Source organism: Manis pentadactyla, chromosome 3 (assembly GCF_030020395.1).
Source record: "Manis pentadactyla isolate mManPen7 chromosome 3, mManPen7.hap1, whole genome shotgun sequence".
Lineage (NCBI taxonomy): Eukaryota > Metazoa > Chordata > Mammalia > Pholidota > Manidae > Manis > Manis pentadactyla.
In genome coordinates this window covers 2,851,406-2,878,433 of record NC_080021.1, presented here as the reverse complement: position 1 = coordinate 2,878,433, position 27,028 = coordinate 2,851,406, and the positions used below count along the sequence as shown (strand labels likewise).

At 44.2% G+C, this 27,028-nt stretch overlaps 1 protein-coding gene across 11 annotated transcripts in view; it reads left to right on the top strand.

Moving 5' to 3' along the window:
* PTK2 (protein tyrosine kinase 2) overlaps positions 1 to 27,028 on the top strand; it is a 294,240-nt gene that overhangs the window by 173,931 nt on the left and 93,281 nt on the right. For 10 of the 11 annotated variants that reach the window (XM_057497652.1, XM_057497654.1, XM_036922895.2 and 7 more), the window contains 6 exons: positions 4,241 to 4,381; positions 4,901 to 4,978; positions 14,322 to 14,429; positions 16,061 to 16,178; positions 21,829 to 21,859; positions 25,432 to 25,484. In XM_057497652.1, coding sequence (XP_057353635.1) covers positions 4,241 to 4,381; positions 4,901 to 4,978; positions 14,322 to 14,429; positions 16,061 to 16,178; positions 21,829 to 21,859; positions 25,432 to 25,484 — 529 coding nt within the window. The remainder of the gene's footprint in view (positions 1 to 4,240; positions 4,382 to 4,900; positions 4,979 to 14,321; positions 14,430 to 16,060; positions 16,179 to 21,828; positions 21,860 to 25,431; positions 25,485 to 27,028) is intronic. The other variant, XM_057497658.1, reaches the window with a different exon arrangement.

Genomic DNA, 27,028 nt, shown 5'->3' with positions numbered 1-27,028 from the left:
CACCTGCTAGAAAGTGAACAGACATTCAGTTATAGGACAGACCAGTCTTCATTCATCCATTTTGCCAGAATCCATGTGGTTATGGTAGAGTCCTGCTGTTATTTATTTTAAACATGTAATTGAGTTTCAGCTGTGGGCCACACACTTTCCTTACACTCATAGGAATAACAGGGCTCCTTCTCACCTATAAGGATCTTACCTGAGGGCCTGGTTTAAAAATACATTCAAGGTCGGAGGATATGAACAGACAGTTCTCCAAAGAAGAAATTCAGATATCCAATAGGCACATGAAAAGATGCTCCACACTGCTAATTATCAGGGAAATGCAAATTAAAACCACAATGAGATATCACCTTGCGCCTGTTAGGATGGCCAACATAGAAAAGAATAGGAACAACAAATGCTGGCGAGGAGGCAGAGAAAGGGGAACCCTCCTACACTGTTGGTGGGAATGTAAACTAGTTCAACCATTGTGGAAAGCAGTATGGAGGTTCCTCAAAAAACTAAAAATAGAAATACCATTTGACCCAGGAATTCCACTCCTAGGAATTTGCCCTAAGAATGCATGAGCCCAGTCTCAAAAAGACATATGCCCACCTATGTTTATCGCAGCACTAATTATAATAGCCAAGAAATGGAAGCAACCTAAGTGTCCATCAGTAGATGAATGGATAAAGAAGATGTGGTACATATACGCAATGGAGTATTATTCAGCCATAAGAAGAAAACAAGCCCTACCATTTGCAACAACATGGATGGAGCTAGAGGGTATTATGCTCAGTGAAATAAGCCAGGTGGAGAAAGACAAGTATCAAATGGTTTTGCTCATTTGTGGAGCACAAAAACAAGGCAAAACTGAAGGAACAAAACAGCAGCAGACTTAGAGAACCCAAGAAGGAACTAGTGGTTACCAAAGGGAAGGGGTTGAGAAGGGTGGGTGGGGAGGGAGGGAGAAGGGCATTAAGGGGCATTATAATTAGCACTCACAATATGGGTAGGTCACAAGGAAGGCAGTATAGCACAGAAAAGACAAGTAATGGCTCTGTAGCATCTTACTACGCTGATAGTGATTGCAATGGGGTGGGGGGGGACTTGATAATATGGGTGAATGTTGAAACAACAGCGTTGCTCATGTGAATCCTTCATAAGGTTGTATATCAGTGAAACCTTAATTAAAAAAAAAATACATTCAAGGTGAGGCAAGACCCAAAGGATGTAGTGGTCTCTTCCCAGTGCTGTTTGGAATGGCATCAGAGAAGAGTTACATGAGCTGCCACGTAGCTGGTCAGGAGAACTCCAGCCATTCTGGACTTGACTGACAGTTGCTCTGCCCCCGCCTGGTTACCTGTCCTCTCTGAGCCTCCATTTCTTCACTAATCTATGGAAAACATCTGCCTCGCAGGGTCATGGTGAAGGTCTGGGTTTACTTCCATTGAAGGGTCTGCAGACGTCTTCTCGGGCACCATTTTTTTTGTCTGTGTGTGTTTGCCACAAACTTGAATTTATTTATTCATGAATATATTTATATCTTGTCGGGCACCATTTTTTAAAATGTGTTTTGTTTTAATCAAAACCTAACACTATGCTCCCAAAATTGTACTCTGTAACCATGGGTAAAGATCAGAAAGGTTTTTCTCCAGCTGAACTTGAGTTTCTTGAGGATAAGGTATCTGTTCTGATTCTGAAGTGTATTCTAAGAGTCAGGCACAGAACAGAATTTCCTTAAGCAGATTCATCCTGAGTCCTAAGTGGAGTGTACCTCCTTTTCGGGGATATGTTTGCACTTGGCAGAATCCCAGGATGCTGTGTTCATTTGTAAGAGGAAAATGTCTTGCACGTGTCCTCATATCTCCACGGCCAGTCCACGTGCTCCTGGTGGACAGTTGGACGCACACAGGCTGTCAGGGTCAGCATGTTTGCAAAGCCTAGAGTCTGAATGACCAGTAGATGCTGTCTTAGTCCGTGGTCCGTGTGGCCTTTTCAGTCCCTTGACTTGTGGCCAGTGCTTAGATGGGCATTCCCAACATACGCCTCCCAGACTCCTCTATACAGAGCGTCCAAGGCCGGCCACTCATTTTCTATCGGAACATGTGGTAGTCAAGTGCTGCTGACCTTGAGCCCATTTTACTTTCCTTCAGTTAGATGCTGTGACCTGACCCTCATCCTCTTCAGAAGGCCTGCAATTCCACACTGTCAGGATCACCCGTTGGAAGCCCACCCCTGGTCAAAACCAACTCTTGGCTTGCCAACTTGGCTGTGGCCCTGTCTTCTTTGTCTCCACTTTGTTTGCAGGAGCCATCCAGTCCCACATCTGTAAATACATTGGCTGGCAGCGCTAATATTTCTGTCTGTAACCCTGCCCTCCTGATCCCTAAATCTGTATCCAGCTGTCTACTTTTGATTCAGGTCAGAAGACTTAAGGATCACAGATGTGTCCAGAAGTCATGTGACTTTGTTTTCACCAAGCCTTCCCTTTTAATCAAAACCAAAGCCATTCGTTATGTCCAGAAATGTAGTCATGCTCTGTTGCTTACTGTCCCTACCACCCCACGTTCAATCATTCAGATGCCCAGAGGTGCCCAGCTCTCTGCCACCACCTCAAGATCTGTGCCACGAGTATTTCATGCTTGGCCATCTTTCTGATCTCCAGGAAGTTCAGCCATTTTTACTGAGTATTCTACTCCTGGAACACAGCTTGTAGCTGTCCAGCTCACTCCCTGTGGTTCCACACCTGGTAATCCTTTGACTTCACTGGGACCTAAAAGCCACTCCAGACAGGCTACCACCTCTTTAACCACGCTAAAGCAGGCCCCTCCCCTGTGGTCACCACCTCCTACCCGCTTTGGCAGCCACACCTCCCTGACCTGGGAGACAGGCGTGCTGCTGCAGGCTGAGGGCCTCTCCCCCGCTCTCTGTCTCTCCAGCGCATCTGCGGTCTCCTCGCCTGGATTCCTGTCTGCGTATACCTCATACTGAGGTCCAGTACGTGCTCCTTGTCCCTGAGACCTTCACCCACCCACCTGCTTCTCCCACATGATAACTCGTAGTATTGGTACATCTTGTGCAAATGCATCACCTTGCACCTTGATTATCTTGGCAGCCACCTCCTGGGCCTTTCTAGTCCCTTCATACCATTGACAACACAGCAGCGAAGTATCTGTCTTAAAATCTAAGTCAGACACATCAGTTCTGCTTGGGCTGCCCAAGGACCTGGCCTCCAGGGTGAGATTCAAGTGCTGACCTTGGCCGATGTCCCCTCTCCCTCAGACCTCATCGGCATCCTGAGCCCACCAGCCTCCCTGGGCTTCTCTAACACACCGCCGGCTGTGGACTTGCTGCCTGGGGTCTCTTCCTTCCACTGCAAATGCTCATGGTGTATCAATAGAACACTCATAGGCAAAAGAGGACTGGAGATCCCCTGTGGTCCCACTGCACAGGAAACGGGCATAGTTGGTTCCCCTCCTTCATTTGTGTCGATGATGTGTGCACCTGTGCTCACTGTGTGTGTGTGTGTGTGTGTGTGTCATCTTTGGTGCTTTCCTTTTAAAGGCATCCTACTTTTTCATGGTAGCACTATGAAAGCGATTTTAATGTCAAGAAGTTAGTTCCACACAGTCTTTAGTGCTGATAAGAGCATTGGGTAGACACACCACGTGCAGGTACTGCAGTGCAGGTACCGTGAAGTGGGTATGCCATCCAAGGGTCACTGCAAGCAGTTCCCCATCAACTCTCCGAATTGCTGACTTCTCTGCATAGTTCTTGTAATCATTTCTAAAGAATAATGATCTAGAATTCCAGTTTCTGGAACAAGAGTTACGGTTTGTAAGGTTTTTTATTTGTGTTATCAAATTGCCCGTGAGAAGGTTGTATTGACTGCACTCTACCTTTTGCCAGCGCCCTGCTGTGTGTGTGTGGAGCATGAACTCCTAAATGCATAACCTCTCACCATATATCCTAATGAGCAGGGTATAGCCTTGCAAATCTCTATCTAGAAATAAGGCTTGAAACCATTGAACTGTATGCTTAAAAATGATTAAGATGGTAAATTTTATGTTATTTGTATTTTATTAGAGTTATTTTTGAAAAGAAATAACGATGTGATAAATAGGACACACCTCGTGTGAACATAGGTAGTATTAAATGGCGGGAGGAAAGATGTCTTCGACGCTATTACAGTATTATTGCTGTGGTCTTTACTCAGTACTGACTCTAAGAAGGTTTTTGTAATTTTATCATGCAGGCCAAAACACTAAGAAAATTGATCCAACAAACGTTTAGACAGTTTGCCAACCTTAATAGAGAAGAAAGTATTCTGAAATTCTTTGAGATCCTCTCTCCAGTGTACAGATTTGATAAAGAATGCTTCAAATGTGCCCTTGGTGTAAGTATGGGGACATGGGAAATAGCGGACTAGGTTTAATATCTTTTGGTTTTTCTTACTCATTTACATCTAAATTTCTGATTAAAATCTATCTTGTCTCATGTTTAACAACATGAGAATGTAATTTTTTCATGTTACAGGGGGAAAACTGCAAGAAAAATGTATCAATGTGAAAATAAAATAATCTTTTTAAAAATAGCCTCTGTGCATAAATAGATTTTTTCATTCTGGCCCAGTAATTCATTGACTAATTGTTCTTTCAGGGCTAGTTTGCCTAGTCATATAACCTTCCCAAAGGCAGTGTTAGCTTTGAACCCACTGGAATCAGTACCGTGTGTCTCAGTCTAGGCTCAGCAGACTCTGGATCAGTGAAGTCACAAATATTTTATATTATTTAGTTCGATAGATTAATAACAAGCTAAGCCAGTCCCCCTTTGGTTCTTTAATTAAAGTGCCTATGGCTCTTTGTCTAAAATATTTCCTTTTCCTTCTGGTACCTTTGTGTTTCACCTTCAAAAGTCAAGCTGGATCATTTCTGTGGAGCTGGCAATCGGCCCAGAAGAAGGGATCAGTTACCTCACAGACAAGGGCTGCAATGTAAGTCTGCTTCGGTGGCATCTCAGAACTGCCTGTTCGCTGACATACCTCACGGTGGACTTGGCTGTAGACAGAGGAGTCAAGTTAAGGAAATGGCACCCTTTTGGAAAAGACATCATTGTGCAATTAAATCTTTCCGTTTCATAGTGTTTGTTGCTCAAGGAGGAGAGAGGAAAAGGAAGTCTAGGCCACTGTTGAAATTCTTAAGAATCCTTTAGTTTTGGAAGGAAATGATCATACAAATATGTGTTCATGCGATTTGAATGGATTGTTACGGATTACCTGGAAAAATTTGAAATACTGATTTCTTCATTCAGTTCTATATTTGATTTAAAGATGTCTGTACTTGCATCATATCCTTTCAAACAGCCTCTTCTGGCCATTTCCAGGAAAAAATGCTCACGCTTTCATGCTGCTGCTCAAATCCCTCCTGCCCCCACTCCCCCTGCCTAGGAAAGCATCTGCTGGAAGGGAGCCCACCGCTTGCCCCCCAGCCGCCTCAGAGCTGCCCTCCTGGGATTTCTGCCCTTCTTGCTTCCTGTGTGCTCTCTCGAGGAGGCCAGGTGCTGCCCAGGGGCTCGAGATGCACCAGTACAGACTGGCAGAGGTCCTGACCTCCTGAGTTTGTACCAGGGGCCCAGGGTCAGGTGTTGGGGGCACCTGGGTGGCTCCAGTGCTGGTGCCAGAGCTGTGGCAGGTGGGGCCGACGAGCGCGATTCCCAGCGGCCTCACTCCACAGGCCCTCTTTGTCACTCAGCTTACCCAGAGGTGCACCCATACACGTGATTTCCCATAAACACATGAACGTGGCCAAACCGTGTGGTAGAATACCTGCTTTTCCCAGGTGCATCTGTTCCCATTTGTGTCTGTGTCTGGCTCCTGCCTCCCCTGTTTGCTCCCTGGCACCTTTCCCTGGGCCCTCCCAGCACTCCTTCCTTCCCTGTGCTCTCAGGGAAATGGCAGTAATTATTCTTCTGTGTTTTGTTATTCAAAAATTGGATCATCTTGGGGCATCCTGAGCCCCATCTTGTTTCTCACTCAGCAAAACCTGGTCAGAGTCCCTACAGGTCTGAGGGTGGGAGCTCGCAGAGGGCTCTGACTTCCCTTACAGATGTCTGCTCCACGGAGGGGACGTGACAAACATCCTTTTATGTATTTATCTCTCCATACCTACTGCTTTTCCTCCTTATGGAAGAGATTGCCAGGTACAGAACTGTGGGATCCCTTCAAATAGGTTTAACGTTAAAAGCTGCTGCGAGATGGCTTCTTGGGCAGGCTAAGAAACTTGTTCCCACTGGCGGTGTGTAGCCCTGGCGGTGTGTGGCCCTGGCGGTGTGTGACCCTGCTGCTTCCGCTCACTTGCTAGCAGCCGTTCTAAAAGCTCTTTTAATCTTTCCCTAGGTGTAAAGTGACATTTTCTTGTTACTTTTTTGCTCAAGTTGATGCAGAGTGAACATCTAATAAACTTACACATCTTTTCCCGTTCTGGCCATTTTGATTCTTACTTCTCTGGGTTGACTGTTTATATTGTATCCTTTGCCTACTTTACTAACATGATTGTCTTTTTGGCGGGGGACTCAATACGGACACTTGTTAACTCATGGAACGTGAAGTCGGGTGCTAGACATGTTGCAGGGTGAGTCGTCCGTGCTCGGTCGCCTCCCCACGGCGGAAGTTCCCTCTTTGCCATTCTCAGCAAGTCGCCCAGGCCTGTTTTGCCTTGTCATCCTCAGGACTCCAGAATAGCTGAGAGACTCAGGTATCATTTCAAACATTGATGTCCTGGGGTAGCAAAGGGTGTGTGTGTGTGTCAAAGGACTTTTTTTCAAAGTCCCTTAGGTATACATATGTTTACATATTTTATTTAAAGACTTATTTTTTTTAGAGCAGTTTTAGGTTCACAGTGAAATTGAGGGGAAGGCACTGAGATTTGCCCATATGCCCTCAGACACAGTTGTCTTTTTCTTTTCAATTTGTAAGTCTCTTTACACATCGAGGAAATCAGTGTGTTTTTGTTCATCTGTGTTACAAATTTTTATAAATCTCTCATTGGCTATTTTGACTTAAAGTAGATTGATCTGTGTCCCCTCATGCCCTTTCTAGTCACTAGTCCCATACCCCAAGGGTGACTGCTATCCTGATTTCTAGTGTCATTAATTTTTCAGTAAATGCTGTTGAGTCAGGTGGCTATTCACATAGGAAGACAATGAACTTTGACCGCTGTCAGATATCACAGTAAAAATCCATTCCAGATAAAGTATTAATCTACAGGTGAAAGGTAAAACAATAAAGTTTTAGAAGAAAACAAAAGAGACTCCAGGCCAAGCAGACATTCCTTAAACAGGACATAATAAGGGCTAACTCTAAAAAAAATTTTGGTAAATTTCTACATTGAAATTAAGAACAACTTTTCTTCAAAAGGTAGAAAGGCAAGCCATATATTGGCAGTAAATGCATGGGATAATAGACTCTTAATCCAGGATAAAAAGTGGCAGTGCGTCATCAGGGAAAGGTCAGACAGCCCAATAGAGAATATCTAGATAATATGTGAAAAGGTGTTTGGCCTCAGTCATAGACAGATGCTCTATGTGATGCTCTTACACATCTGCCAGTGTGGCTGAAACGAATAGGCAGGGAATGCCTGGCATTGGCAGGGGTGTGGAACAACAGGAACCTCCATGCCCTGCTGGTAAGAGTATAATAGGTATAGCCTCTTAGGGACTTTTGTCATAGCCATTAGGTTAGATTTGCCTTCTCATATATTCTTGTAAGATTTTCTCTGTCTTTTACAGTTAAGTCTTTAGCCCATCTCTAATTGTGCTATAGGGTACAAAATGGGAACCCACGTAGAGTCCTTGAGGGAGAAGATTAAAGGCAGGGCCTGTGCCATGGTCAGGAGGCCAGGCTCTGGGGTGCAGGCTAGGTTTCCGTCTTGAGCCACTTCGCACTAGCACTGTGACTTTGGGTCCATTCCTCCGCAGCCAGCTTGTGTTTCCTTATCAGTAAAATGGCAGCTATAATTGCAGCTTCCCACTGGGGTTGGTAAGAACCAAATGCACCAGCAAATTTGAAGCATTTCGGTCATGGCCTAGGATACCAGAAAGGAAGCTCTTAGAAAATGTTGGCTGTCATCCTTGTTACTTTGTGGCTATTCATGTCCATATTCCAGGTGAGCGGCCGACCGTGTCAGCACCATTTATTAAGCCAGCCAATGTTTTACCTCTGAATTGTCCCGCTGCCTTTGTCAGTACTCCTGGACCCTCCGCTTGGCTCTTTTAGTCCAGTTGTCCCCGGGTGGGGCTTTGTGGACTGGGTTGCTATGGCTCGGTGCTACGTTGCAGTGTCATCTTTCTTTGTATACTTTCGTTGTGTATCACCTTCTTTTGTATACTTCACTGGCTGTTTCTGGTTATTTAGTCTTTCAAAACCAAATTTATAAAATTCTGTTGGGACTCCACTTGAATGCTAATTTTGTGTTATTTTGTGAAGGTGTATATTTTTAGATATTAATCTATTCAAGAATATGGTATGTCTCTATTTGTTCAGTACTTCTTATATGTCCTTACAAGATTTCATAGTCTTTTTCATATAGATCTTTGATACTAAATTAATTTACCAGTATTTTGCAGTTTGGGGCCTTACTATAAATGGACTTTTTTTTTTGCCATTTCCAATAGAAAATTCATACCGTTAGCTTAGCAGAACATACTTGATTGTTGTTTATCATATATTCAACAACCTTACCGTTGGTTTAATAAATCGTTTTTTATTAGAATCTTAGATTTTATGGGTATATAATCATGTAATCTGATAAAAAAGAATTGTTTTAACTTTTTCCTCTAATCTACAGTTTTTTCCTTTTCTCATATTCCTGGTTACCTCAAAGACCATGTTTAATAATGGGTTGTAAAGGCTATCCCTGTCTTGTTTTAGATCTTAATTTATCACTTGAAAGTGTGTCATCATTTAGAATAATTGTTGTGTTTTAGTAAATTGTCTTTAATATTAGTGTTGAAATTATACCTTTCTGCACGTAGAATTTTTATTAGGAGTGGCTGCTAACTTTAATCCATGGTTTTTTCAGCTTTTATGGATAAGATCATGGTTTTTTCCTCCCTGAACTTGTTATTTTCTTGTATTGATAGATGTGCTGATACTGAGCCATTAAATAACTCCCACTTGCTTATTCTATATTACTATTTTGATAGAGTGATTTATCATATTTGCTAATGCTAATATGTAGAATTTTTGCATCTGTTTATGAGTTTAACTTGGTCATCTCTTTTTTATATTAGCTTTGTAAGGATATGATATTTAAAATTATGCCAATTTCATCAGGTAAATTAGGGGGCTTTTCATGATGTTGTGACCTGAAGTATTTTAAGTTGATTTGGAATTCCATATTCTTTAAAGTCTGGTAGAATTGATCTGTATAACCACATGGTGTCTTTTTCAATGATAGATTTTTAACCACCCTTTCTGACTTTTAAGCAGTAAATAGATTTGTTCAGGTTTCCCTCTTCTTGTGTCAATTTCAGTGATTGATGTTTGGTTGGCGTATCATCAGCCTCTCTGCACTTTCAAGCTGTCGTCATAGGCTGCATCTCACAATCCTCTTATAATCTTTCCCGTGACTTTGTTTCTGTGTCCTGTCTCCTTCCCAAGCTGGTCTGTTTGGGTTGGCTTCTTTCCAGATTTGCAAAGAGTTTATCTGTTTAGGTGACTTTAAGGACAAGCCTAGGGACTAGGGTTATAGCATGTCTATTCGTTTTCATAAATTTCAGCATTTACCTTCATAGATTCCCTTTCCCTAATGTCTTTTGTTCATTTGTATATTTTCTCCTGGACTTACCTTTGACTACTTCTTTAAAATTGCTTCCTGTATACTTTGGAGGTGATTTTCTTGTATGACTTGTAATGTGTTCTGGCAGTTTAGGCAGGTGGTATTCTTTTCGTTGTATTTCTATATTGTTGACATTTTTGTTTCTACCTTTCATTTTTACATTATTTAGGAGAAAGTTAATTTTCAGGCAGCTCTGGAAGGTTTGGATCTCACTTTTATTATTTCTAATGTTATTGGATTATGAGCAGATAATATAGTTTTTTAAACATTAATTATTTTGAATTTATTAGTCATCTTTATAGCCAAGCACATGGTTGATTTTTGTAACCTGAAAAGAAATGTGTGTATTCTATTTGAGATGGCAAGCCCCTCTATACCTCTGCAGTAAGAGCTGCTAGTTGTGTAAAGGAGAAGGAGACTAGTATGGGAGCCATCGGGACAGAGCCTCCAGAGGCCCCAGAGCACTGCCCGCCCCACCCACCCTCCTCCTTGTCTTCCCCCTCCTGGGAAGACAACCCCTCTCTTCTGTACACCTCCACCCACCTCACCTGCTATCTTTCCCGTGTCAGTAAATGCTTCTCACTGACTCAGGCATTCCTGTCAGCATACTAAAATATATGATTTCTCTGATCCTAAAAATGTCATCTTTCAGCACCACATCATTCTCCCTCCCGGGTACTTCATGTTTCCTCCTCCTTCTATTGCAGACCTTGACACGTGGCTGCTGCGCCCCTGGTGGTACCTGGCTGGTCCAAACCGCGATGATCTAGGTGCCCCGTCTGTGATTCTTCCATTGTCCCTTCGACCTGCTCCCCTCAGGCTTTCCCTGCCTTCACCATCACACCCCCGCCACCCACCTACACGGCTTTGGTAGGGAGCGGCAGGGGTGCCTGGGCAGCTAAACCCATGGGCCCTGAGACCTTATCTACTTACTTGACTTCTGGGTCACCTGTTCACCAGCACTGTCTGGTGGAAATAGTAAGGACACAGGCCTCATGTGATTTTAAATGTTGTGGTGACTGCATTTAAAAAGGCAAAAAGATGGGTGAAATTTGTTTTAATAATGTCTTAGCCCAGTAGGTCTAGAGTACCATCATTTCAAGGTTAATCCACATGAAGATTATTGAGGTATCTGACACTAAGTCTTTGAAATCGGCATGTATTCTACATCGCCTGCGCATCGCAGTTGGGACCAGCTGTGGCCCACCAGGCGCCAAGCAGCCACCACGTCAGGCAGTGCAGCCGTATCCAGCTCTCCTCAGGCACCTGCCCTTTCCTCTCTCTGGACAACAGCCACAGGTGTGCCTCGTGGGAGTGTTGCGTACCTGACCCACACGCATGTGCAGCTGCTTTGTGCTGGGCCAGATTCAGTGGCCTGGCACAGTGAGGTCTGTGCGGTCCTGACTTACCGAGCCCCGTCTTACTCTCTTATTCCCAGTGAGACTTTCCCTGAAGCCCTTGCTGTTTCCTCCCTTGCCTGCTCCCCAAACAAGTAGCTGTGTTTTCATTTGGGGCCCTCACTGTCTCTTCCTCCCCATACAAGTAGATGTGTTTTTATACAGGACCACCCGCCGCTCTGCTGTGGTCCTCCTCTCACTGTGATTGGATGCTTGCTCACGTGCTCATTTGCATAGTTTGGGTCCACGCAGCCCTTGCTCACTACTGTACCCCTGACTCACTCGGCGCCCAGCACCTCCTAAGTTCTGAGCCCATCATTCACTCCTTCTCGTGCCAGGCACCGTCCTACTTCAGTGGGATACGCTTGTGGCAAGATGCTCAGCCACCATCCACGGCACTTGTGGGTTCTTCATTCTGGTTGTGAGGTCGAGTGTAAGGAAGGAGATAAGCAATAGGAATGATCTGATAGTGGGAAGAGCTACAGTGGGATGACGTGAGAGAGGGTCTGAGAGGTTTAGAGTGGGCATCAGGGTCGGCCCCTCCCAGCCCTTTCCGCCTTACACGGGTATGTTTATAATACACTTTTGCTGTCCTGAAATTAAGTTACGAGTGTATTTTGCACATTCAATTTCAAGAAATCTATTTCAGTGTCAACATACAACACACACCTTTGCAGACATTATGGAATAGCCAGATACTTACTAATGAAAGTCATACTTTGAGAGAGGGCAACCAGAAGTCCTGCCTTACACACAGTACAAGGAAATGATAAGGAAAGAAAGGGATCTGGCTGACCTCGGGGGGCTAATGTCAGAATGAGGTGGAAAAACACTGGTTAAAAAAAGGAATGAAAGGTAATCTCCACAATTAAATTTCCTATTGTGCTTCAGAAAATAGAAAAATGTTTTAACTTACAAGATGACAGTGATAGGAATATTTAATGTAATTGTTCAGTGAAGCTGAGATACCCCTTGTTTCAAGCGTCACAGCCAAGGTGACCTTACCTGGCTGCCTCCTATGTCCTGTCACAAGCGAGTGTTCAGCAGCTCAGCCCCCAGACAGGCGCTGCTCCCAGGGAGGCTGTTCTCCAACACAGTGAGCGACCGTTAGGAAAATCCCAGACAGCAAAGTGTAGTATTCCCTGAGCCACACAGAGGTTCACTCCTGGAAAAGTCAGAGCAGAGCACACTTCGTTTTCAGAGTAGACATGGGTTCTAGAAGCGCAGTTCTCACCAGTGCGAATACACCTGGGGCATTTGAAAGCCACTTGGGACACCTCATTGGGAGGGCATTTCCTGCACATTGTGACGTCTTGCACCCTGGTCCTCGTTCACGTCCCTCATTCTCTGGCCAACCACACCGCCCACCGTGGAGGGGCCCTGCCCAAAGACACGAGAGCCCCTCCCGTTCGCGGTGCTGGGAAATGCATCAGGGGCAGGCAGAGGTCGGGGCATTTGATTCCTTTTTTGTAGGCCCCTCCCCTTTGTAAGCACGGAGCTGATAGGACCTGATTTACATTGTATAGTTCCTCCTCAGCTTCAGGGAGGGGTGGGCCATTGTAGGGGCACAAACATGGATGAAGGGAAGTGGGTTGGGAAATGATGGCAGGATTGACTATAAGCACCGTACAATACGAGACTTGGACAAGAGTAGGAGCTGTGAAGACAGAAGGAAAACACCCGAATTCCAGGTGTTTGGAGCTAGGCTGGATATGTGCTGAGGAAGCAAGGAGTTGGCAGTGACGCCTTCATTTTTTGGCCCATGACCCAGGCTGAGTGGTAAAGTGTCCTCCTGAAGCGAAGAAGACTGGAGGAGGAGGGACATATTCTCAGGGAGGACCTTGGGTCTGTGCGGAGCTCTCAGTACCCCCAGGGCCCGCGTGGGGGTGTCATGTAGGGGGTTGGCTACATGAGTCCAAGCTTAGGCTGGAGATGGTACTCGTGCCACAGGACTTGATGCGCTTTCTGGGCTGTGCATGGCTGTGGGGAAGGTGGGGGCCCAGCACAGAACCCTGAGGCACGTGAACTTTATAGACTGAGTTGGGGGAAGCCAGTAAGAGGAACTGTGACAGGCAGTCAGTGAGGTAGGGAGAAACCCCATAAGGGCAGGTACCCCAAAAGCCAAGAAAGGAGAATAGGCTTCAGGGCTGTGCTTTGTGTGCCCAGAGGCCAAGGACGGGGAGAAGGGAACTGGGCAGTGGGCAGCCCGTGTGGAAGCAGGACTCAGAAAATGCACCTGTGCCTGAGAACAAAGCTGGAAAAGATGATCTGCTGTGAGGGGAACTGAGTGTGGGCCGCTTTCTGGACCATAATTCTGGCTCACTCTCCATGGCATGATCTGTGTTCAGTGGGCAGGGAGGGGCTAACACCTCATGATGTGTAAGAGAAAGAGGCCTTAGCCAGGTAGCTGTTTTGAATAAATGTGTAGGAATCTTTACATGCAAAGGGGTCAGCCATGAAGCAATAGGATAGAAGACAGGTAGATGGGCAGGGGGCATATTTTGTCTTCATGAGGAGAGAAAAGAGTTCATTCTACTTGGGAACATGAGCAGTCTCTCTTGGCATGTCTCTATGGGGAAGGTTCTTAGGGTACTACTGACTCCCTAGCTCCATTACACTCTGGAGCTCCGTAAGTTTCAGAGACTTCTAGCTCAGGACACACTGGGAGTAAGTGCAGGCCCCGCTCTGTGGAAAGGGAAGCGAATGTTCATTTCAAGCAGGTCTTCGCCTGGTTTCTCCAGGCCAGCAAGTAACTCAGTTCGGGGACTCCCTTCTGCTCCCTTCTGCTCCCTTCTTCTCTCTCTGTAGTACCTGTAACCCACTCGCCCAGCTCCTGCGAACCGAGTGCCCCTTGTTGGCCATCAGGAGCCCAGAGAGTAGGCATATCCCTAACCTTGAAATGAGCAGTTCCAGACTCCTCCAAAGGAGAAAGTCCCACGGGGCCCCAGGGACATCCAGTCTTAGAGGGAAGATGTCTTTAGAAGGGGTGGGCGGGACCACGAGAATCCCACAGGATTGCTGATGTGAGTCTTCATAAGTCATTATGAACAAATGACATGCTAATAATGACGTGAGTCCAAAGTTTTTATCTTTCTTTCCAAAGCCCACACATCTGGCCGACTTCAATCAAGTGCAGACCATTCAATATTCAAACAGTGAAGACAAGGACAGAAAAGGGATGCTACAGCTAAAAATAGCGGGGGCACCCGAGGTAAGGCAAGCTCACATTCATCATTGGGGAAACTAGATGGAGTGGCATCATGAAGGTGGTGGTGTTCTTTTTAGGATAAGGATGAAGTTTCCATGCTTCATCAGAATCACAGCTTTCTCTTACTTAGTAAGTGTTGCATTACAAATGATAATGATTAAATGCCCCTAAGAACGGAACAGGAAACAAGAGCATTATCACGAAGGTAGTTAATTACTGTGAATTACCAAGGAAATGAACTTCTTAGAATTTTATAAAAATGTAAATATATTCCATAAACTATGTTATTTCCCAGACTATTGTAAGTGACATTCCCAAGGTGGTGGGAATCACAGCTGTTAGCACCGCAGCAGCGGCTGATGCTTCTGCCGCTGTGACACCCACCATCCTGACACATCGCACAGAAGCCAAGAGCAGGATGTGTCGACTCTTAGAACCCAGTGAAAGAGGCACTTTGAGATCCTTTCATTATTCCTGTTCTTAGCGGGAGAAACCGTACACGAGAGGCTGACCAAAGTCCTAGTAAGGGTGGACACGGGGTTCGTCCAGACAGCTGGACCCTCGTTACACACAGCAGAGTGTCTCAGGCACAAGGCGTGGTATGTGGAATGACCGCGTGGCAAACACTACCTAAGATGACCCTCCTGAAAGGCGGGCAAAGCTAATCCCCTCCTAAGGGATCCGAACGGCCTGGCAGCGCCACCTTGCCCTGTGCACCCTGCGTGTCTGTGGGAGTGTGTCTGTCCCACTCAGCACCCAGGGCTCTTGGGCACTCAGTGGCCCCTCCAGGGTGAGCTAAGTGCAGCCCGACCCACTTCTTGTTCCTTTCTCTGTTGGGGTCAGTGACATTTCTGAGGCTCTAGGAAGGACATTTGATTCTCAGAATTAAACAAATGATACCTAAAAATACAGAAACCTATTGCAAGTTAAAATTTCCTGCAAATATCCTAGCGGTGTTTTTGGCACCATTGTTTCCGGCTGTCCTCTTTTGTGCTTTCTGCCCAAGTAATATTTAGCTTCGTGCAGGTAAGCTGCTCGTTGCGGAGATTATGAATTAGCAGGTGTGTGTATTTGAAAGTACAACACAACACAGCTCTGATTATCTCCTAGATTACATTTAACAATAAGTCTTTAAGAAGTTTATCAAAATTGCATGTTTTATATTGAAAAGACTAATTTCTGAGCCCTTGGGCAGAATGTGCTTGAAATTTTATTTTTATTTAATATTAGAAAACTTTTAATGGACAGTGGATAAAAGCTGCTCCACATTATTAGTCTAGTCTTTAAAATATGCCACTCTCGAACTTAGTGCTTTCCTGAATCCCCCTCTTCACCAGAGTGCTCCAGAGGGCCAGACACTCTGAAAGAAAACATTTTTTCATCTTGTGTTCTAGAAGGGGAATCTCAGGCTAAGTGGCTTTTCAGTTTTCATCTGGGTTTGCCTTCTGTCACATTCTAGGAATACCTTCCTCAAATACCAGACTTCCTTTTTCACTCAGACCCTCTGACGAATCTTGCTTCACTCCCACTCGTCTGTTGCCAAGTGTGTCCAGAGACCTGATGTCATAGCACAGCTGCCCCTTTGAATATTGGGAAGAACAATGACGGCTCTTTCTTGGTCTTTCCCCTTTTAGCCTCTGACGGTGACAGCGCCGTCCCTGACCATTGCCGAGAACATGGCTGACTTGATAGATGGATACTGCCGGCTGGTGAATGGAGCCACACAGTCTTTCATCATCCGACCCCAGAAAGGTGAGGTTCTCTTTCTGTTTGAGCAGTCCCACTGAACTGTGCGGCAGGCTCACTCCCAAAAGCCTGTACTTCTCTAGAATAACTGTACACACACAGACCAAAGGAGCAATTCAGCCCAGTAAATTGTATTCTGGTTTCTCCAGGGAAGCGATGCAACTCACAGCCTAGGATCTGGGTTTGAATAGAGCTTAAAGAAAACATCGTTTTTGTTTAGACTATTGTGTTTTGAGCAACATACATAGAGTATTTTCTACATTACCGTTAGTATTTTCAAATAAACTTTTGCGTAAGTATTTTTTTTTTAAGTGTCCCTTGTAACTCATGTTAAAGTCTCTTTCCTGTTTTTTTCCTATAGTTCTCAAAAGCTCAGAACAATCAGGGAGCACAGTTAGTTCTAGGTCATGATGTAAGGCTAACGATTAGGAAGAATAACTGCTCTAGGAACAGGCTGTGCATGGGGTGTATGTGTGGCTTTGCAAGGCAGTAAGAGGCCATGTTCCAGGAATTTGGGTTTCTGGGATAGTCAAGTGAGAGTACTCCCAGCAGGACAATAGCATGGACAAGAGGGAAAAACTGGTCTTTGAAATTGTGTAACTTGGGAGTTCAAATCATGGGTCCTCTGTGCTGCCGTCTGTAAATCACTCACCCTTTCTGTGCCTCAGTTCTTGCATCTCTGAAACACGAGAGGGGCGCCTGCCTTCTGTGATGTGTGGAAACGTGAATGGCCTTGTACATGTAAAGGGCCTGGCACATACTGTGTTCATAAACTTTAGCAATGGTGGTATTCCCATTGCTACAGCTCGTAGGATGTGATCCCAACACTGTGAACCTTGACTTTGAGATTCCGCCTCTGTAAGGAGGAATGCTGCCTGCCTTACCGTGTGCTAGATGGGCCCACAGCAGTGCCCCAGACCAGCCGGCTCTGTGCCAGATAGGCACAGGCCCTCTCCTCGCTTCCCCCCGTGCCACAGATGAGTACAGAGGCAAGAGCCCTGAGGGCTGAGAGGCGTGTGTCCAGGTGAGTGACTGAATGTTGTGCAGAGGATGCAGACAAGCCTGAGGACAGCAGGCAAGTGCCGAGCGCCTGGTGGATGCAGCAGGTAGCCCACTGCTCAGCAGGCACGGGCTCTGCTGACAAGGCAGCTTGAGGGAGAGGCAGGTGGGGTGTGTTTAGCAGAGGAATCATCAGAACCTTTGCTTACAAGTTAGTGTCATACTGTGCTCTGAAAACAAGAGCTGACACTGTAAGCCAGAAGGCTAGTATGTAAATGTACAGAGCCCGGGACATGGCTAATTTAGCAGTGGTTTCTCACTGTGATCAGACCAATAAAGCCTACTCATTTGTTTTTTTTCTGAAATAGTGTATATTTATCATAGCTGTCTTATATGAAATAGAGCAGTGAAGTTGCTTTTTGAAATGTCTGAAGGCTCTCGCAGTAAAGATTTTTGCAACCACAAGCTCTTGATTTTTCATTTCGTGCTTTAAATATATGCCTTGCAAATATTATTTAAATGTCTTGGGAGAATTACTTCACATAGAGTAGTATTTTGTGAAAAATGTTAAATGTGACATACTGCCTGTCTCCTTTTTGGTAAATGATTTCTTTTATTTCATCCTAATTTACCAAAATGTTTTTAATCATCTTGTTGGTATGCATAAAAAAACCCAGCATTCAGATGTGAGGCATTAAACGAGCTATTCCATGTTTAAAGCTGCAGCATCTCACCGCATTGGTTTTTAATTGGCTCTTTTTTTTCCGGTAGGGATAAACATTTGATACCAAATCTCGTAATGAGAAGCATTAATTAAGTTCTTCACTCAGATGGAAAGAGCATAAATGAAAGTGCTTATCATAAAAACTGAGTAGGGCATTAAAAGTTTTTATGTCATTCTTACTGAATGAATTACTAAGTTTGATAATTTACTTATTCTAAATCATAGCATATTTATTTATTATGTGACTGTTGTATAGTGATACCTAAAGTGAAGATACATTGCCTTATTATTGAAATACTTTAAGTCAAACATTTGTAATGGATTATAGTCAGAGATATAAGTGGACAAGAGCACATGTGAATTTTTGTAATTAAGATTTTTTTCTTAATTTCAAATAAATGAAAAATAGTGTTTCTACAAACCTGATGTACCAATTTCCTGGTAATGTGCTTTAAATAACAATTATATATGTACCCATCTGTCTTCTCTAGATTATAAACTGCTTCATGGTATGTAACATATACATGTTTACATATATAACAGATCATAGCAGTTTAAGTCATCTGTAAGTGCGTGTGAGTGCTGACTACACTCAGATGCACTTTGTTAGTTCTGTGATCTACCATGATTACCGTGCATTTATAAAGTGCGTTTAAATATGGTATTTATTGGGGGCAGAAAATGCAATGAGAGCCACAAGCTAAATGTCCTGAGCCAAATCCCACGAGAGCTCTCAGGTGTTCTCGGTCCTTACTATAGGGCATTATCAGTCCTACCCCTTACCCTCACAAAGCTCAGTAGCCATTCATCAATTATAATAAAATTCTCCTCAGAAGAAAGAATTATGCAAATTAATGTCATAATTTCAATGCTTCTGAAGTAGATTTTTTATATGTAGGACGAGAGTAAATAGATCCTGCGGGGGTTGCCTGCTTCTGAGCATGACACAAAACCCAGAAGATACGGAACAGAATGGATAGAGTTCATTACGTAAACATAGAAACATTTCTGTTAGAAAAAGAAACATGTAAAGCTGTGACACAGAAAGGAAAGCCCTTGTAACACATAAAGAATTGAAACCTCTTAATTTTCTAGTGTTCTTCCAACTCACTGGGACAACCTAGTGTAAAAGTGACACCTCATAGAAGAGTGTTTGTACACATGTCCAGTGAGCATATGGATGCAGTGACAGTCACCTTGTGTGCTTATTAGATGGGAAAATGACTGCTAATATCCATTCTTGGCAAGACTACTGGGAAATGGACCCTCCTGCTTGGGTATGGCACTTACAGAGGCATTTTTGGCAGTAGTTCCCTGCGCAGTGGGCCACATCTTAAAAACCTGCCCTGCTGAGCTGCTGACAGGGGGTCCCCATGGCACACAACTGAAAGTAACCTGCGTGCCCACAAGATGGGAATCGGTAAATGGCGTGCACACATGATCAGTACAGTGTGGGGTGGCTGCCGACAGTGATGAGGTAGCGCTCTTTTTGTGTTTAAACACCTACATGCACATATGGAAATACAGCCAAACCTGTGCATGCATTCATAAGCATAACAGAAGGGAGGGAGTCTGGGAAGGTAAGTGCCCACTCTGGATGGTTAGCCTAAGAAAGCTGGAATTGTATTTGAAGTGAACAGGAGGCCTTCACCTTTTGCGCTTCTTTTCTGCATTGTGTATCTTTATGATTTACAATTTGTTACAATCTGTTGTAATTGTTTAATTAAAAAAACAGATTAAAACTTTTCAGAAATTAAAAGTCTCAATTCTAAAAATGAAAATATAGGTTACTACAAAGACATATCCTTATTCCTAAAAGATTTATTCAGAGAAATAAGATGCAAGTTATGTGAGTGACATGAGAACTCATTCAACTTAAAAATTTAAAGGTGTGTTAAAAATTAACTCCTGGCCTTGGGCATTTTAGTTGGTGAGTACTTAATTTTTATAATGCTGCTGATAATAGTGTCTGTGGCTATTTTTCTCAGTATTCTATTACTTTCTTACTTCCTAAAACTTTACTCTCTTAATATCCTTCATTTGCAGCCTTCTCTACTCCAGCCCACCTACTTAGGAAGTCTATATTAACAAAATAGTTAATAACGGCTTTCTTTTTCTCTCCAAGGAGGGAGAAATTTCAACAGAAAGTACAAACAAATCACAGATATGTCATTTAAAAGGCCATATTATTAAATGACGGCATTGGGTGTGGGTAAGGTGGTGTTGGTGGCATTCATGGGATAATGAACTACTGACAAAATTTTTCGATTATTCTAAGTTTGGTCTTCATAGTGTAACTTGGTTATTCTGCTTGAAATTTGGATGTCAAAACGTCAAAGAGTGAGGGAGTTTGGATGGAGCACTGCTGCACCTCTGTGCTGGGCAGTGGCCACACACCATGTGTCATCAAGCCTCACAGCCACCCCTGCACATTGGGCAACGTGGACTCTGTTCATAGGCAGGTAAATGGTGGCCAGGAGGAGTCATTCCTTGGGCCCCAAGGCTGATTCAGTTCCTCATTTATCAAGCAGTGGTTTGGGAGCCTCTGGAGTGCCAGGCACTCTGCTAATCAGACCCCAGGGGCTGGTTGCCTAGCCTTCAAGAATTCTGATCCATGACAAGAACTCTATTAATGCAGCAGAGGCACCGCAGGGCCATCCTGAGCCTCTTGGGGTTTCCTGTGAAAGGCTCCTTTAAGGGGACTGTGCTTGGATTGAGTTTGGAAGTATTGAGCAATGATTCTTCCACCAGAAGGAAGGGCATGTTTATCTTTGACTGAATGGAATGTGTGCAGGTGGCATGACGTGTTCAGGGAAACACAGTGCGACCACGTAGGATCCGGGAATGGTAGAGGATGAGACTGGAGGGACCGTAACAAGGGTGGCTTCGGTGGCCGGGTGAAGGGAAGTGAGGTGGAGTTGAAGGGCGGGTGGAGGTGCCTGTGAGGGTGCCAGGAGGGTGGCTGGTGGGCAGGCACCCACGACCTGCATGTGGCCTTGGCCCACAGACACACCAAGGATGGAGACGGAGCAGCACTGTTCACCAATAGAAACGAAGCTGTGCTTTGTGGGTTCAGGAGGCACTTGCATGTCCTAAAAGCTGTCAGTAGACACTACAATTTAAGCAGGGGAATGACTTGAATTTGTATTTGAGGGAGATTATCCTTGATAGTAATTTAGCCCAGGAATGGATTAGGAGAGAGGATCAGTTGGTCTGTTAGATTAGTCCATATAAAAGAGATGGAATTAGGAGGGCTCCGTGCTTCCTGGTTCATGAAAGGAGGTATAGGGAGAGCAGGTCTCCTCCAGTCGATGAGCAGGGTCCTGATGCTCACTGCAGTGAAAGCGGCAGGAGCTGGTCACTGCACCCACAGCCCCGAGCCCAGCCCAGCCACTGGTGGGAGAGACACCCACCCCCAGTAAGAGGGCTTCCTGGCACCCTGTCCTCCCCGTCATGCTCTGCAGGCCTTTTGGGTCCTAGGCTCCTATGTGCATCAGTCCCTCCACAGCCGTAAGGCCTGTGCATTGTTTCCTTTGTGTTTCTGGGGTTCCTGCACAGTTTTTGGTGTTACTGCTAGTGGGCATTTTTATCAAAATGCAGAATCTTCAGTGCTTTGGCAAGGAGTACTGACTTTGACAGTGAGACATCCCTTCATCTTTAGCTGCTCCTGGGAGGGCGTCCTTCACCAGTTTATCAGCATAGTGCTTTGTTCTGATCACGCAGTACTTTTTAAACAATGTGCACCTACAGTCACTGGATGTTTGTTATAAATATTAAAAATAAGACCATGATAGCCTAAGAGGGACTATGTAATAATTTCCTTAAAGGGTTATTGCTGCAGTGCTGGACTAGGGCCCATCCTCCCCTGATCGCTACAAGTAATCTTTTCAGAAGGAACAGGATACTCATCTCTCTCCTCCCTTTTTTCCCCAGAAGGAGAACGGGCTTTGCCATCAATACCAAAGTAAGTGCTGTTCTGTGCATGTTGTTAACTCTGTTGTTTTAGAAACTGTAAGAAGTAACTATGCTTTATTATCCATTTGCCTGAATAATCAAATCTCTACATCTGTGATTGGGGAATGAGAAAAGTATTTCCAGAAAGAAATCAAATCGACTGTAACTCATGTATTTAGGTTTAATCTAAAGTTTAAAGTTAATTTTCTCCTTTAAGTTCAGTAGGAGATTCAAGAAGAGGTACAAACATCCAGTTACAAAGTAAACTAGGCACGGGGATCAAAGTCCAGTCCAGGAATATGGTCAATAATACTGTAATAGCTTCCTGTGTTGATAGATGGTAACTGCCCTTAGAGTGGTGAGCTTTCAGTAGTGTATATAACTCTCAAGTCACTATGTTGTGCACCTGAAACCAATATAATATGTATATCAACTATACTTCAATTAAAAATAAAATCTGTATGTATTGTTGGGAGGAAAATAGTCATAGTGATAACACTGAAGGCCTGTGGTTAAATAGCCACTTGATAGTCATTGCTGATCTTTGTAAAAATCTGAAAATAGGTAGCATTCTGGCTATTTTACATAGGAGAAAATTAAAAATAAGTAATTTATGTAGTTGTTTTACTTGTTTATATCATGAATTTCATCGTTGATGTACTGGCTTATAAAATTAAAAGAATAGTAGGGCCAAAATAATTTATTTCATAACTTCCCACTTCTCGGCCAATGTGCTAGGAACTGGGGCCCAAATAACAGTTACAATCTAGATATGCAATACACAGTGACTGAACAATCAGGGCTGTGTGCAGGGGTGCAGGGAGGGGTTTGAACAGAATCCTAGGACACTGGCAGAGAAATACTTCTGGGAGGCCCCTGGGTAAAGGATGAAGAGAGTGAACCTGGGGAATCATCTTTGTTCTGTCACTGTCTCTCTTCTCCATAGCCATTCCATCACTAAATTCCTTCAGATCCATCTATTTCTCCACCTTCCCACACCCCTTCCCCTGTTCTTAGCTGCTGTCGTCACCTGTCTGGGCTACTCCAGTAGTCTCCTTTGCCAGAGTCCCCAAGACCAGCCCCATGCTCAGTGATTCTCTGAAAAGTACTCCCAGGACTCAATGCACAGTCCCACTCCTGGCTCTGATGCATTACGTATTACAGAGGGCACAAAGCGAGCAGCGCTGGGAGGAGGCGTGTGGGTGAAGTCCAGAGGGGACCGGGGCAAACTCCCAGGAGCCCTCTCCCAGTACACCCAGGGCGGACACATCTCGCTCCTCTAGCAGTGAGCTGTGCCGTGAAATCCTACCTGGGAAGCTCATCAGAGATACAGGGCCCAGGGTTTCTTTGGGGGCCCTATCATGTACAAACTGCCTGGCATGTGCCAAACTTTCAGGACTTCTAGAAGGAAAGCAGGAGTCCAGCATGAACCTCATGGTTTGTATAGTTTAGGCACAGCAAACCACCTTTATTTAAGGGATAGTGAGGACCCCCTGAAACACAGGTTCCCAAACAACCAACCACAGGCTGGCCTCAAGGGATGCAGTCTCAGGCCTGTTAGGGTGACTTTTTTTTCCCTGCACATCTCCTACCCATCTCCATCTGTCTGGTTTGCCATCGTCCTCCCATTCTCTGTACCACCATGTGAGGGAACTTCCCTGATCCAAGATCTTGCATGACTTGCTCTGAGGATAAATGCCAGCATCCTCAGCTAACTGGCTGGGCCCACAGTTGTTTCCTGCCAGCTCCCCTGGCCTCATTTGCCCACTCTTTACACTGGGCTCTTCAGCTCCACTGAACGTATTTTCAGTCACTGGAATAAACTGTTCTTGCGTTCCCTCCAGGCCTTTGCAAGTGCTCTTCCCCCTCAGGACCTCCACCTCCCTATCCAGTTGCCTTGTCCCCAGCAACGCCCTGCTCACCTCTCTGGTCTCACCCACACCATTTCCTCTAGAAACCTCCCACGATCCCCCAGTCTTACAGGGCATCCCTGGGTGTTTTCCCATAACACCGTCTACTTCACCATAGTACTTCCCCCACTTTAAAATAGTACCTCTTTGCTTGTCTGTGACACCCCTGTAACCTTTATGGCAGGCTCATGTGGCGTCCACCACACATTGTAGGTGCACAGGAGCTATGCAGGTGAATGGAGGGGTGGGTGTGACCAGCTTTCTCTTAGCTTTTAGGCAGTTTGTTTCACAAACCCAGCAATATTTAATGGATACTTATGTCCCACATCAGGCCAGGGGACTCATGCTCAGAGTATCTTCAATTGTATAATGTCTTTAAGGGATGACTTTGAGGATTAAAACATATAGGAATCACAAACAGAAACGTGAATGAAGAAGGTAGCAGATTAGAAGTAGAAACATACTATAAACAATGAATAAATAAACTTTAGAAGAGGGAAATTTCCACAAATCATAGAGCAGCAAACACTTACTGTTGTTGATCAGAAGGTGGTAATATCCACACAGCTGTAAGAAAGTTGATTTGCAACAGCATACACAAACAGTGTAGTAAAGGGAGACCACAAGGTTTTGGCAACAGAATATGGAAGCAAATGGCATAGCCTGTTGTTGTGAGCGTGCACCCTGTGGCTTCCTAGTAAACAGAGTCCAAGGTAATTGTGATAAACTGTGTGGCTGCAATGGAAGAGAAACTGATCACTTGTTGGAAAACAACTTCAGTTAAGCTTAAAAGATACCGTAAGATTTCAAATAATCAGATAATTCAATAAAAGGAACTCAATTCTATGGCTTTATGCTAATAACATTAATTGCAGAGGTTATACAGTTGAATAGTTCTAGTTCTCAAAAATGTATATTATTTTAAGTTCCAGTATTTCCTAGTATAAATACTGTATACAAGGAAAATTTTCCATTCAGCACTTCTATAGTAAATGTTTATGTATCTGGAGAAAGTTTTCCTTTACAAAAAAAATCAAAGGAACTTTGACGTCTAAGGACTATGGGGTTCCTTTTTCTGTGTTTTGCACTTTCAAAAAATCTTTAACTGAGCTTTACTTGCATTTTGTCACTAAAACTCTTGGGCAGAATTTTATGTGGGTAAATACCTAAAACACTAATGTTGTTGAGCCATTTCATGTAACAACCCTTTTTCAGTCTGTAAATAAAATAATAAATATTAAGGTGATACCTGCTTTTTTACATGCTCTAAATTTAAGAAGGAAGAATACTTCAAATTGAGTTTTGAGAGCAGATTTCAATTCCAGGTATTTTCTTCCATCTATTTCATCCCTCACAGTCTAGTGTTTAAGTCACAATCCTCCATGTGCACACTGAGCCGTATCGCCATGTCTCAGTCACTGTGGGGAGTCGCTCTCTCCAAGCAGCCGAGTGCCCCTTTGGCTGTGTTTGAAGTTCTTGTCTTTAAGACAGTCGGAGTATTTTAAGTGCCTTAGATGGTAGAACCGACTTTGCTAAGAGCTCCCCCTCTGAAATTCAGTCTCTGCAAGAAATGACATAGTCCTGACACTGGGCAGCTCTGCGTTTGAGCGCATTGTGCCCATCTGGTCCCGAAGGGCATGTGTTCACCGCTTTGCCACTCTTTTTGTTACAGGCTAGCCAACAGCGAAAAGCAAGGCGTGAGGACACACGCAGTCTCCATGTCAGGTAAGAGGCCCAACGTTGAAAGTCCTACAGTGCAGGCTGCCAGACAGAAGCGTTTGTGGTATTGTGGAAGGGGGGCCATTGTACGTCAGATGTCTGCTCAGTGTGGTTACGATTGCTCATTCTAGAATAGCTTGAAAAAATTATAGTCTGCATACCCAAAGGTGCATAATTGTACCATCATTGAATAGGTTCAAATATGGCTCATAGATTGGTTTAGATGAGACTGTAATACCAAGTTACTCACAAGATTATGTAGAATTTCAAGTTATTTTTCAGTTTTAATGTCATGTTAATCATATTTGGAGTGAATATTTTCACTGTTGAAGTTGCCATTATAATTTATCTTTGCAGTTCAACAGAATTTAATGGAATATACTCTGTATATTTATTGCCTTTAGAGTCCAAGAAATGTGAAACATTTTTAAACAGTTTTTGTCTTTCACAATTAACATTAAAATGGTGTCTGAATATTGCTTTTTAAAAACTACAGTTAAGATACTGGCAAAGATATGGCTTACGCCAGTACCCTAACTAGTGCTGGTGTCACGTGTTGTACTTCATTGGTATGTTTTCAAAATATGTGTTATCTTTTTCCCCATTTAAAATTGTGGAAAATAGAGGAACGGGGGAAAAAGGAAAAGATTCTTGTACGGACCCAAGTTTGGTGTCTTAAAATACATTCACTGTATATACATACATATGTGTGTCTGCATATATGTATACATGCACATGTAATCTGTTCTTAGATATGTTACATTCCCAAAATAACAGCTTCCTAATGACTCTAGCAGGTGACAGTCTTAGAAGAAACCTAATTCCTGTTAGTTTTAATATATCTTGAGTTAATTTTTCTTGAAATCTGGTTGTGTATTCTTACCTAGTTGACTGGAATCTTCTTTAGTTTTCCAATGGACCAATGTAATTGCTTATTTCTTATTGTGTACTAACAGTTCACAAGCCCGCCCTCAAGAAATATTTGTGCTTGTTGTCATACACGTGGCAAAGACACTCTAAGGATGGGTTATGTGGAACAGATGTGTCAGAGGACCACAACTTCCCATTACTGATCACTTCCTGACGGGGAGGAGAGGAGGTTTGGGTGTCAGAGCGTGCACTCAAGGACAGTGTCAGATGCCTGGCAGGTTGTGGGGCTGCCGGCATGTTCTGGACTGGACGCTAGTTCGGCTTGTGCACTGCTTCCCCAATGGGCTCTCCTGACACCCGCTGTGATGCTGGGGTGCTGAGGTGCTCGGCAGTTGTCCTTGTTGGGCACAATGCTTACCCAGTCCGTGGTGGGAACAGGAGATGTGGCAGATGTACCCCAGGCCCTCAGAAAGCTTGCAATCTGATCGGAGAGAGATGGCCATCGTGTGCCAAAGTGGTACTGCGGTGAAGAATCCTGTCGGTGTGCCCTGAGTCCAGAGTGGGAGCAGTCGCTGGGCATTGAAGGATGTTCCCTAGAATAGGTGAGAGTTGAGCTAGCTTTGAGTAATTCATAAGCAGGCTGGTCTGTCTTCCTTGCCAGACGAAAAGCAGTGTTCGGA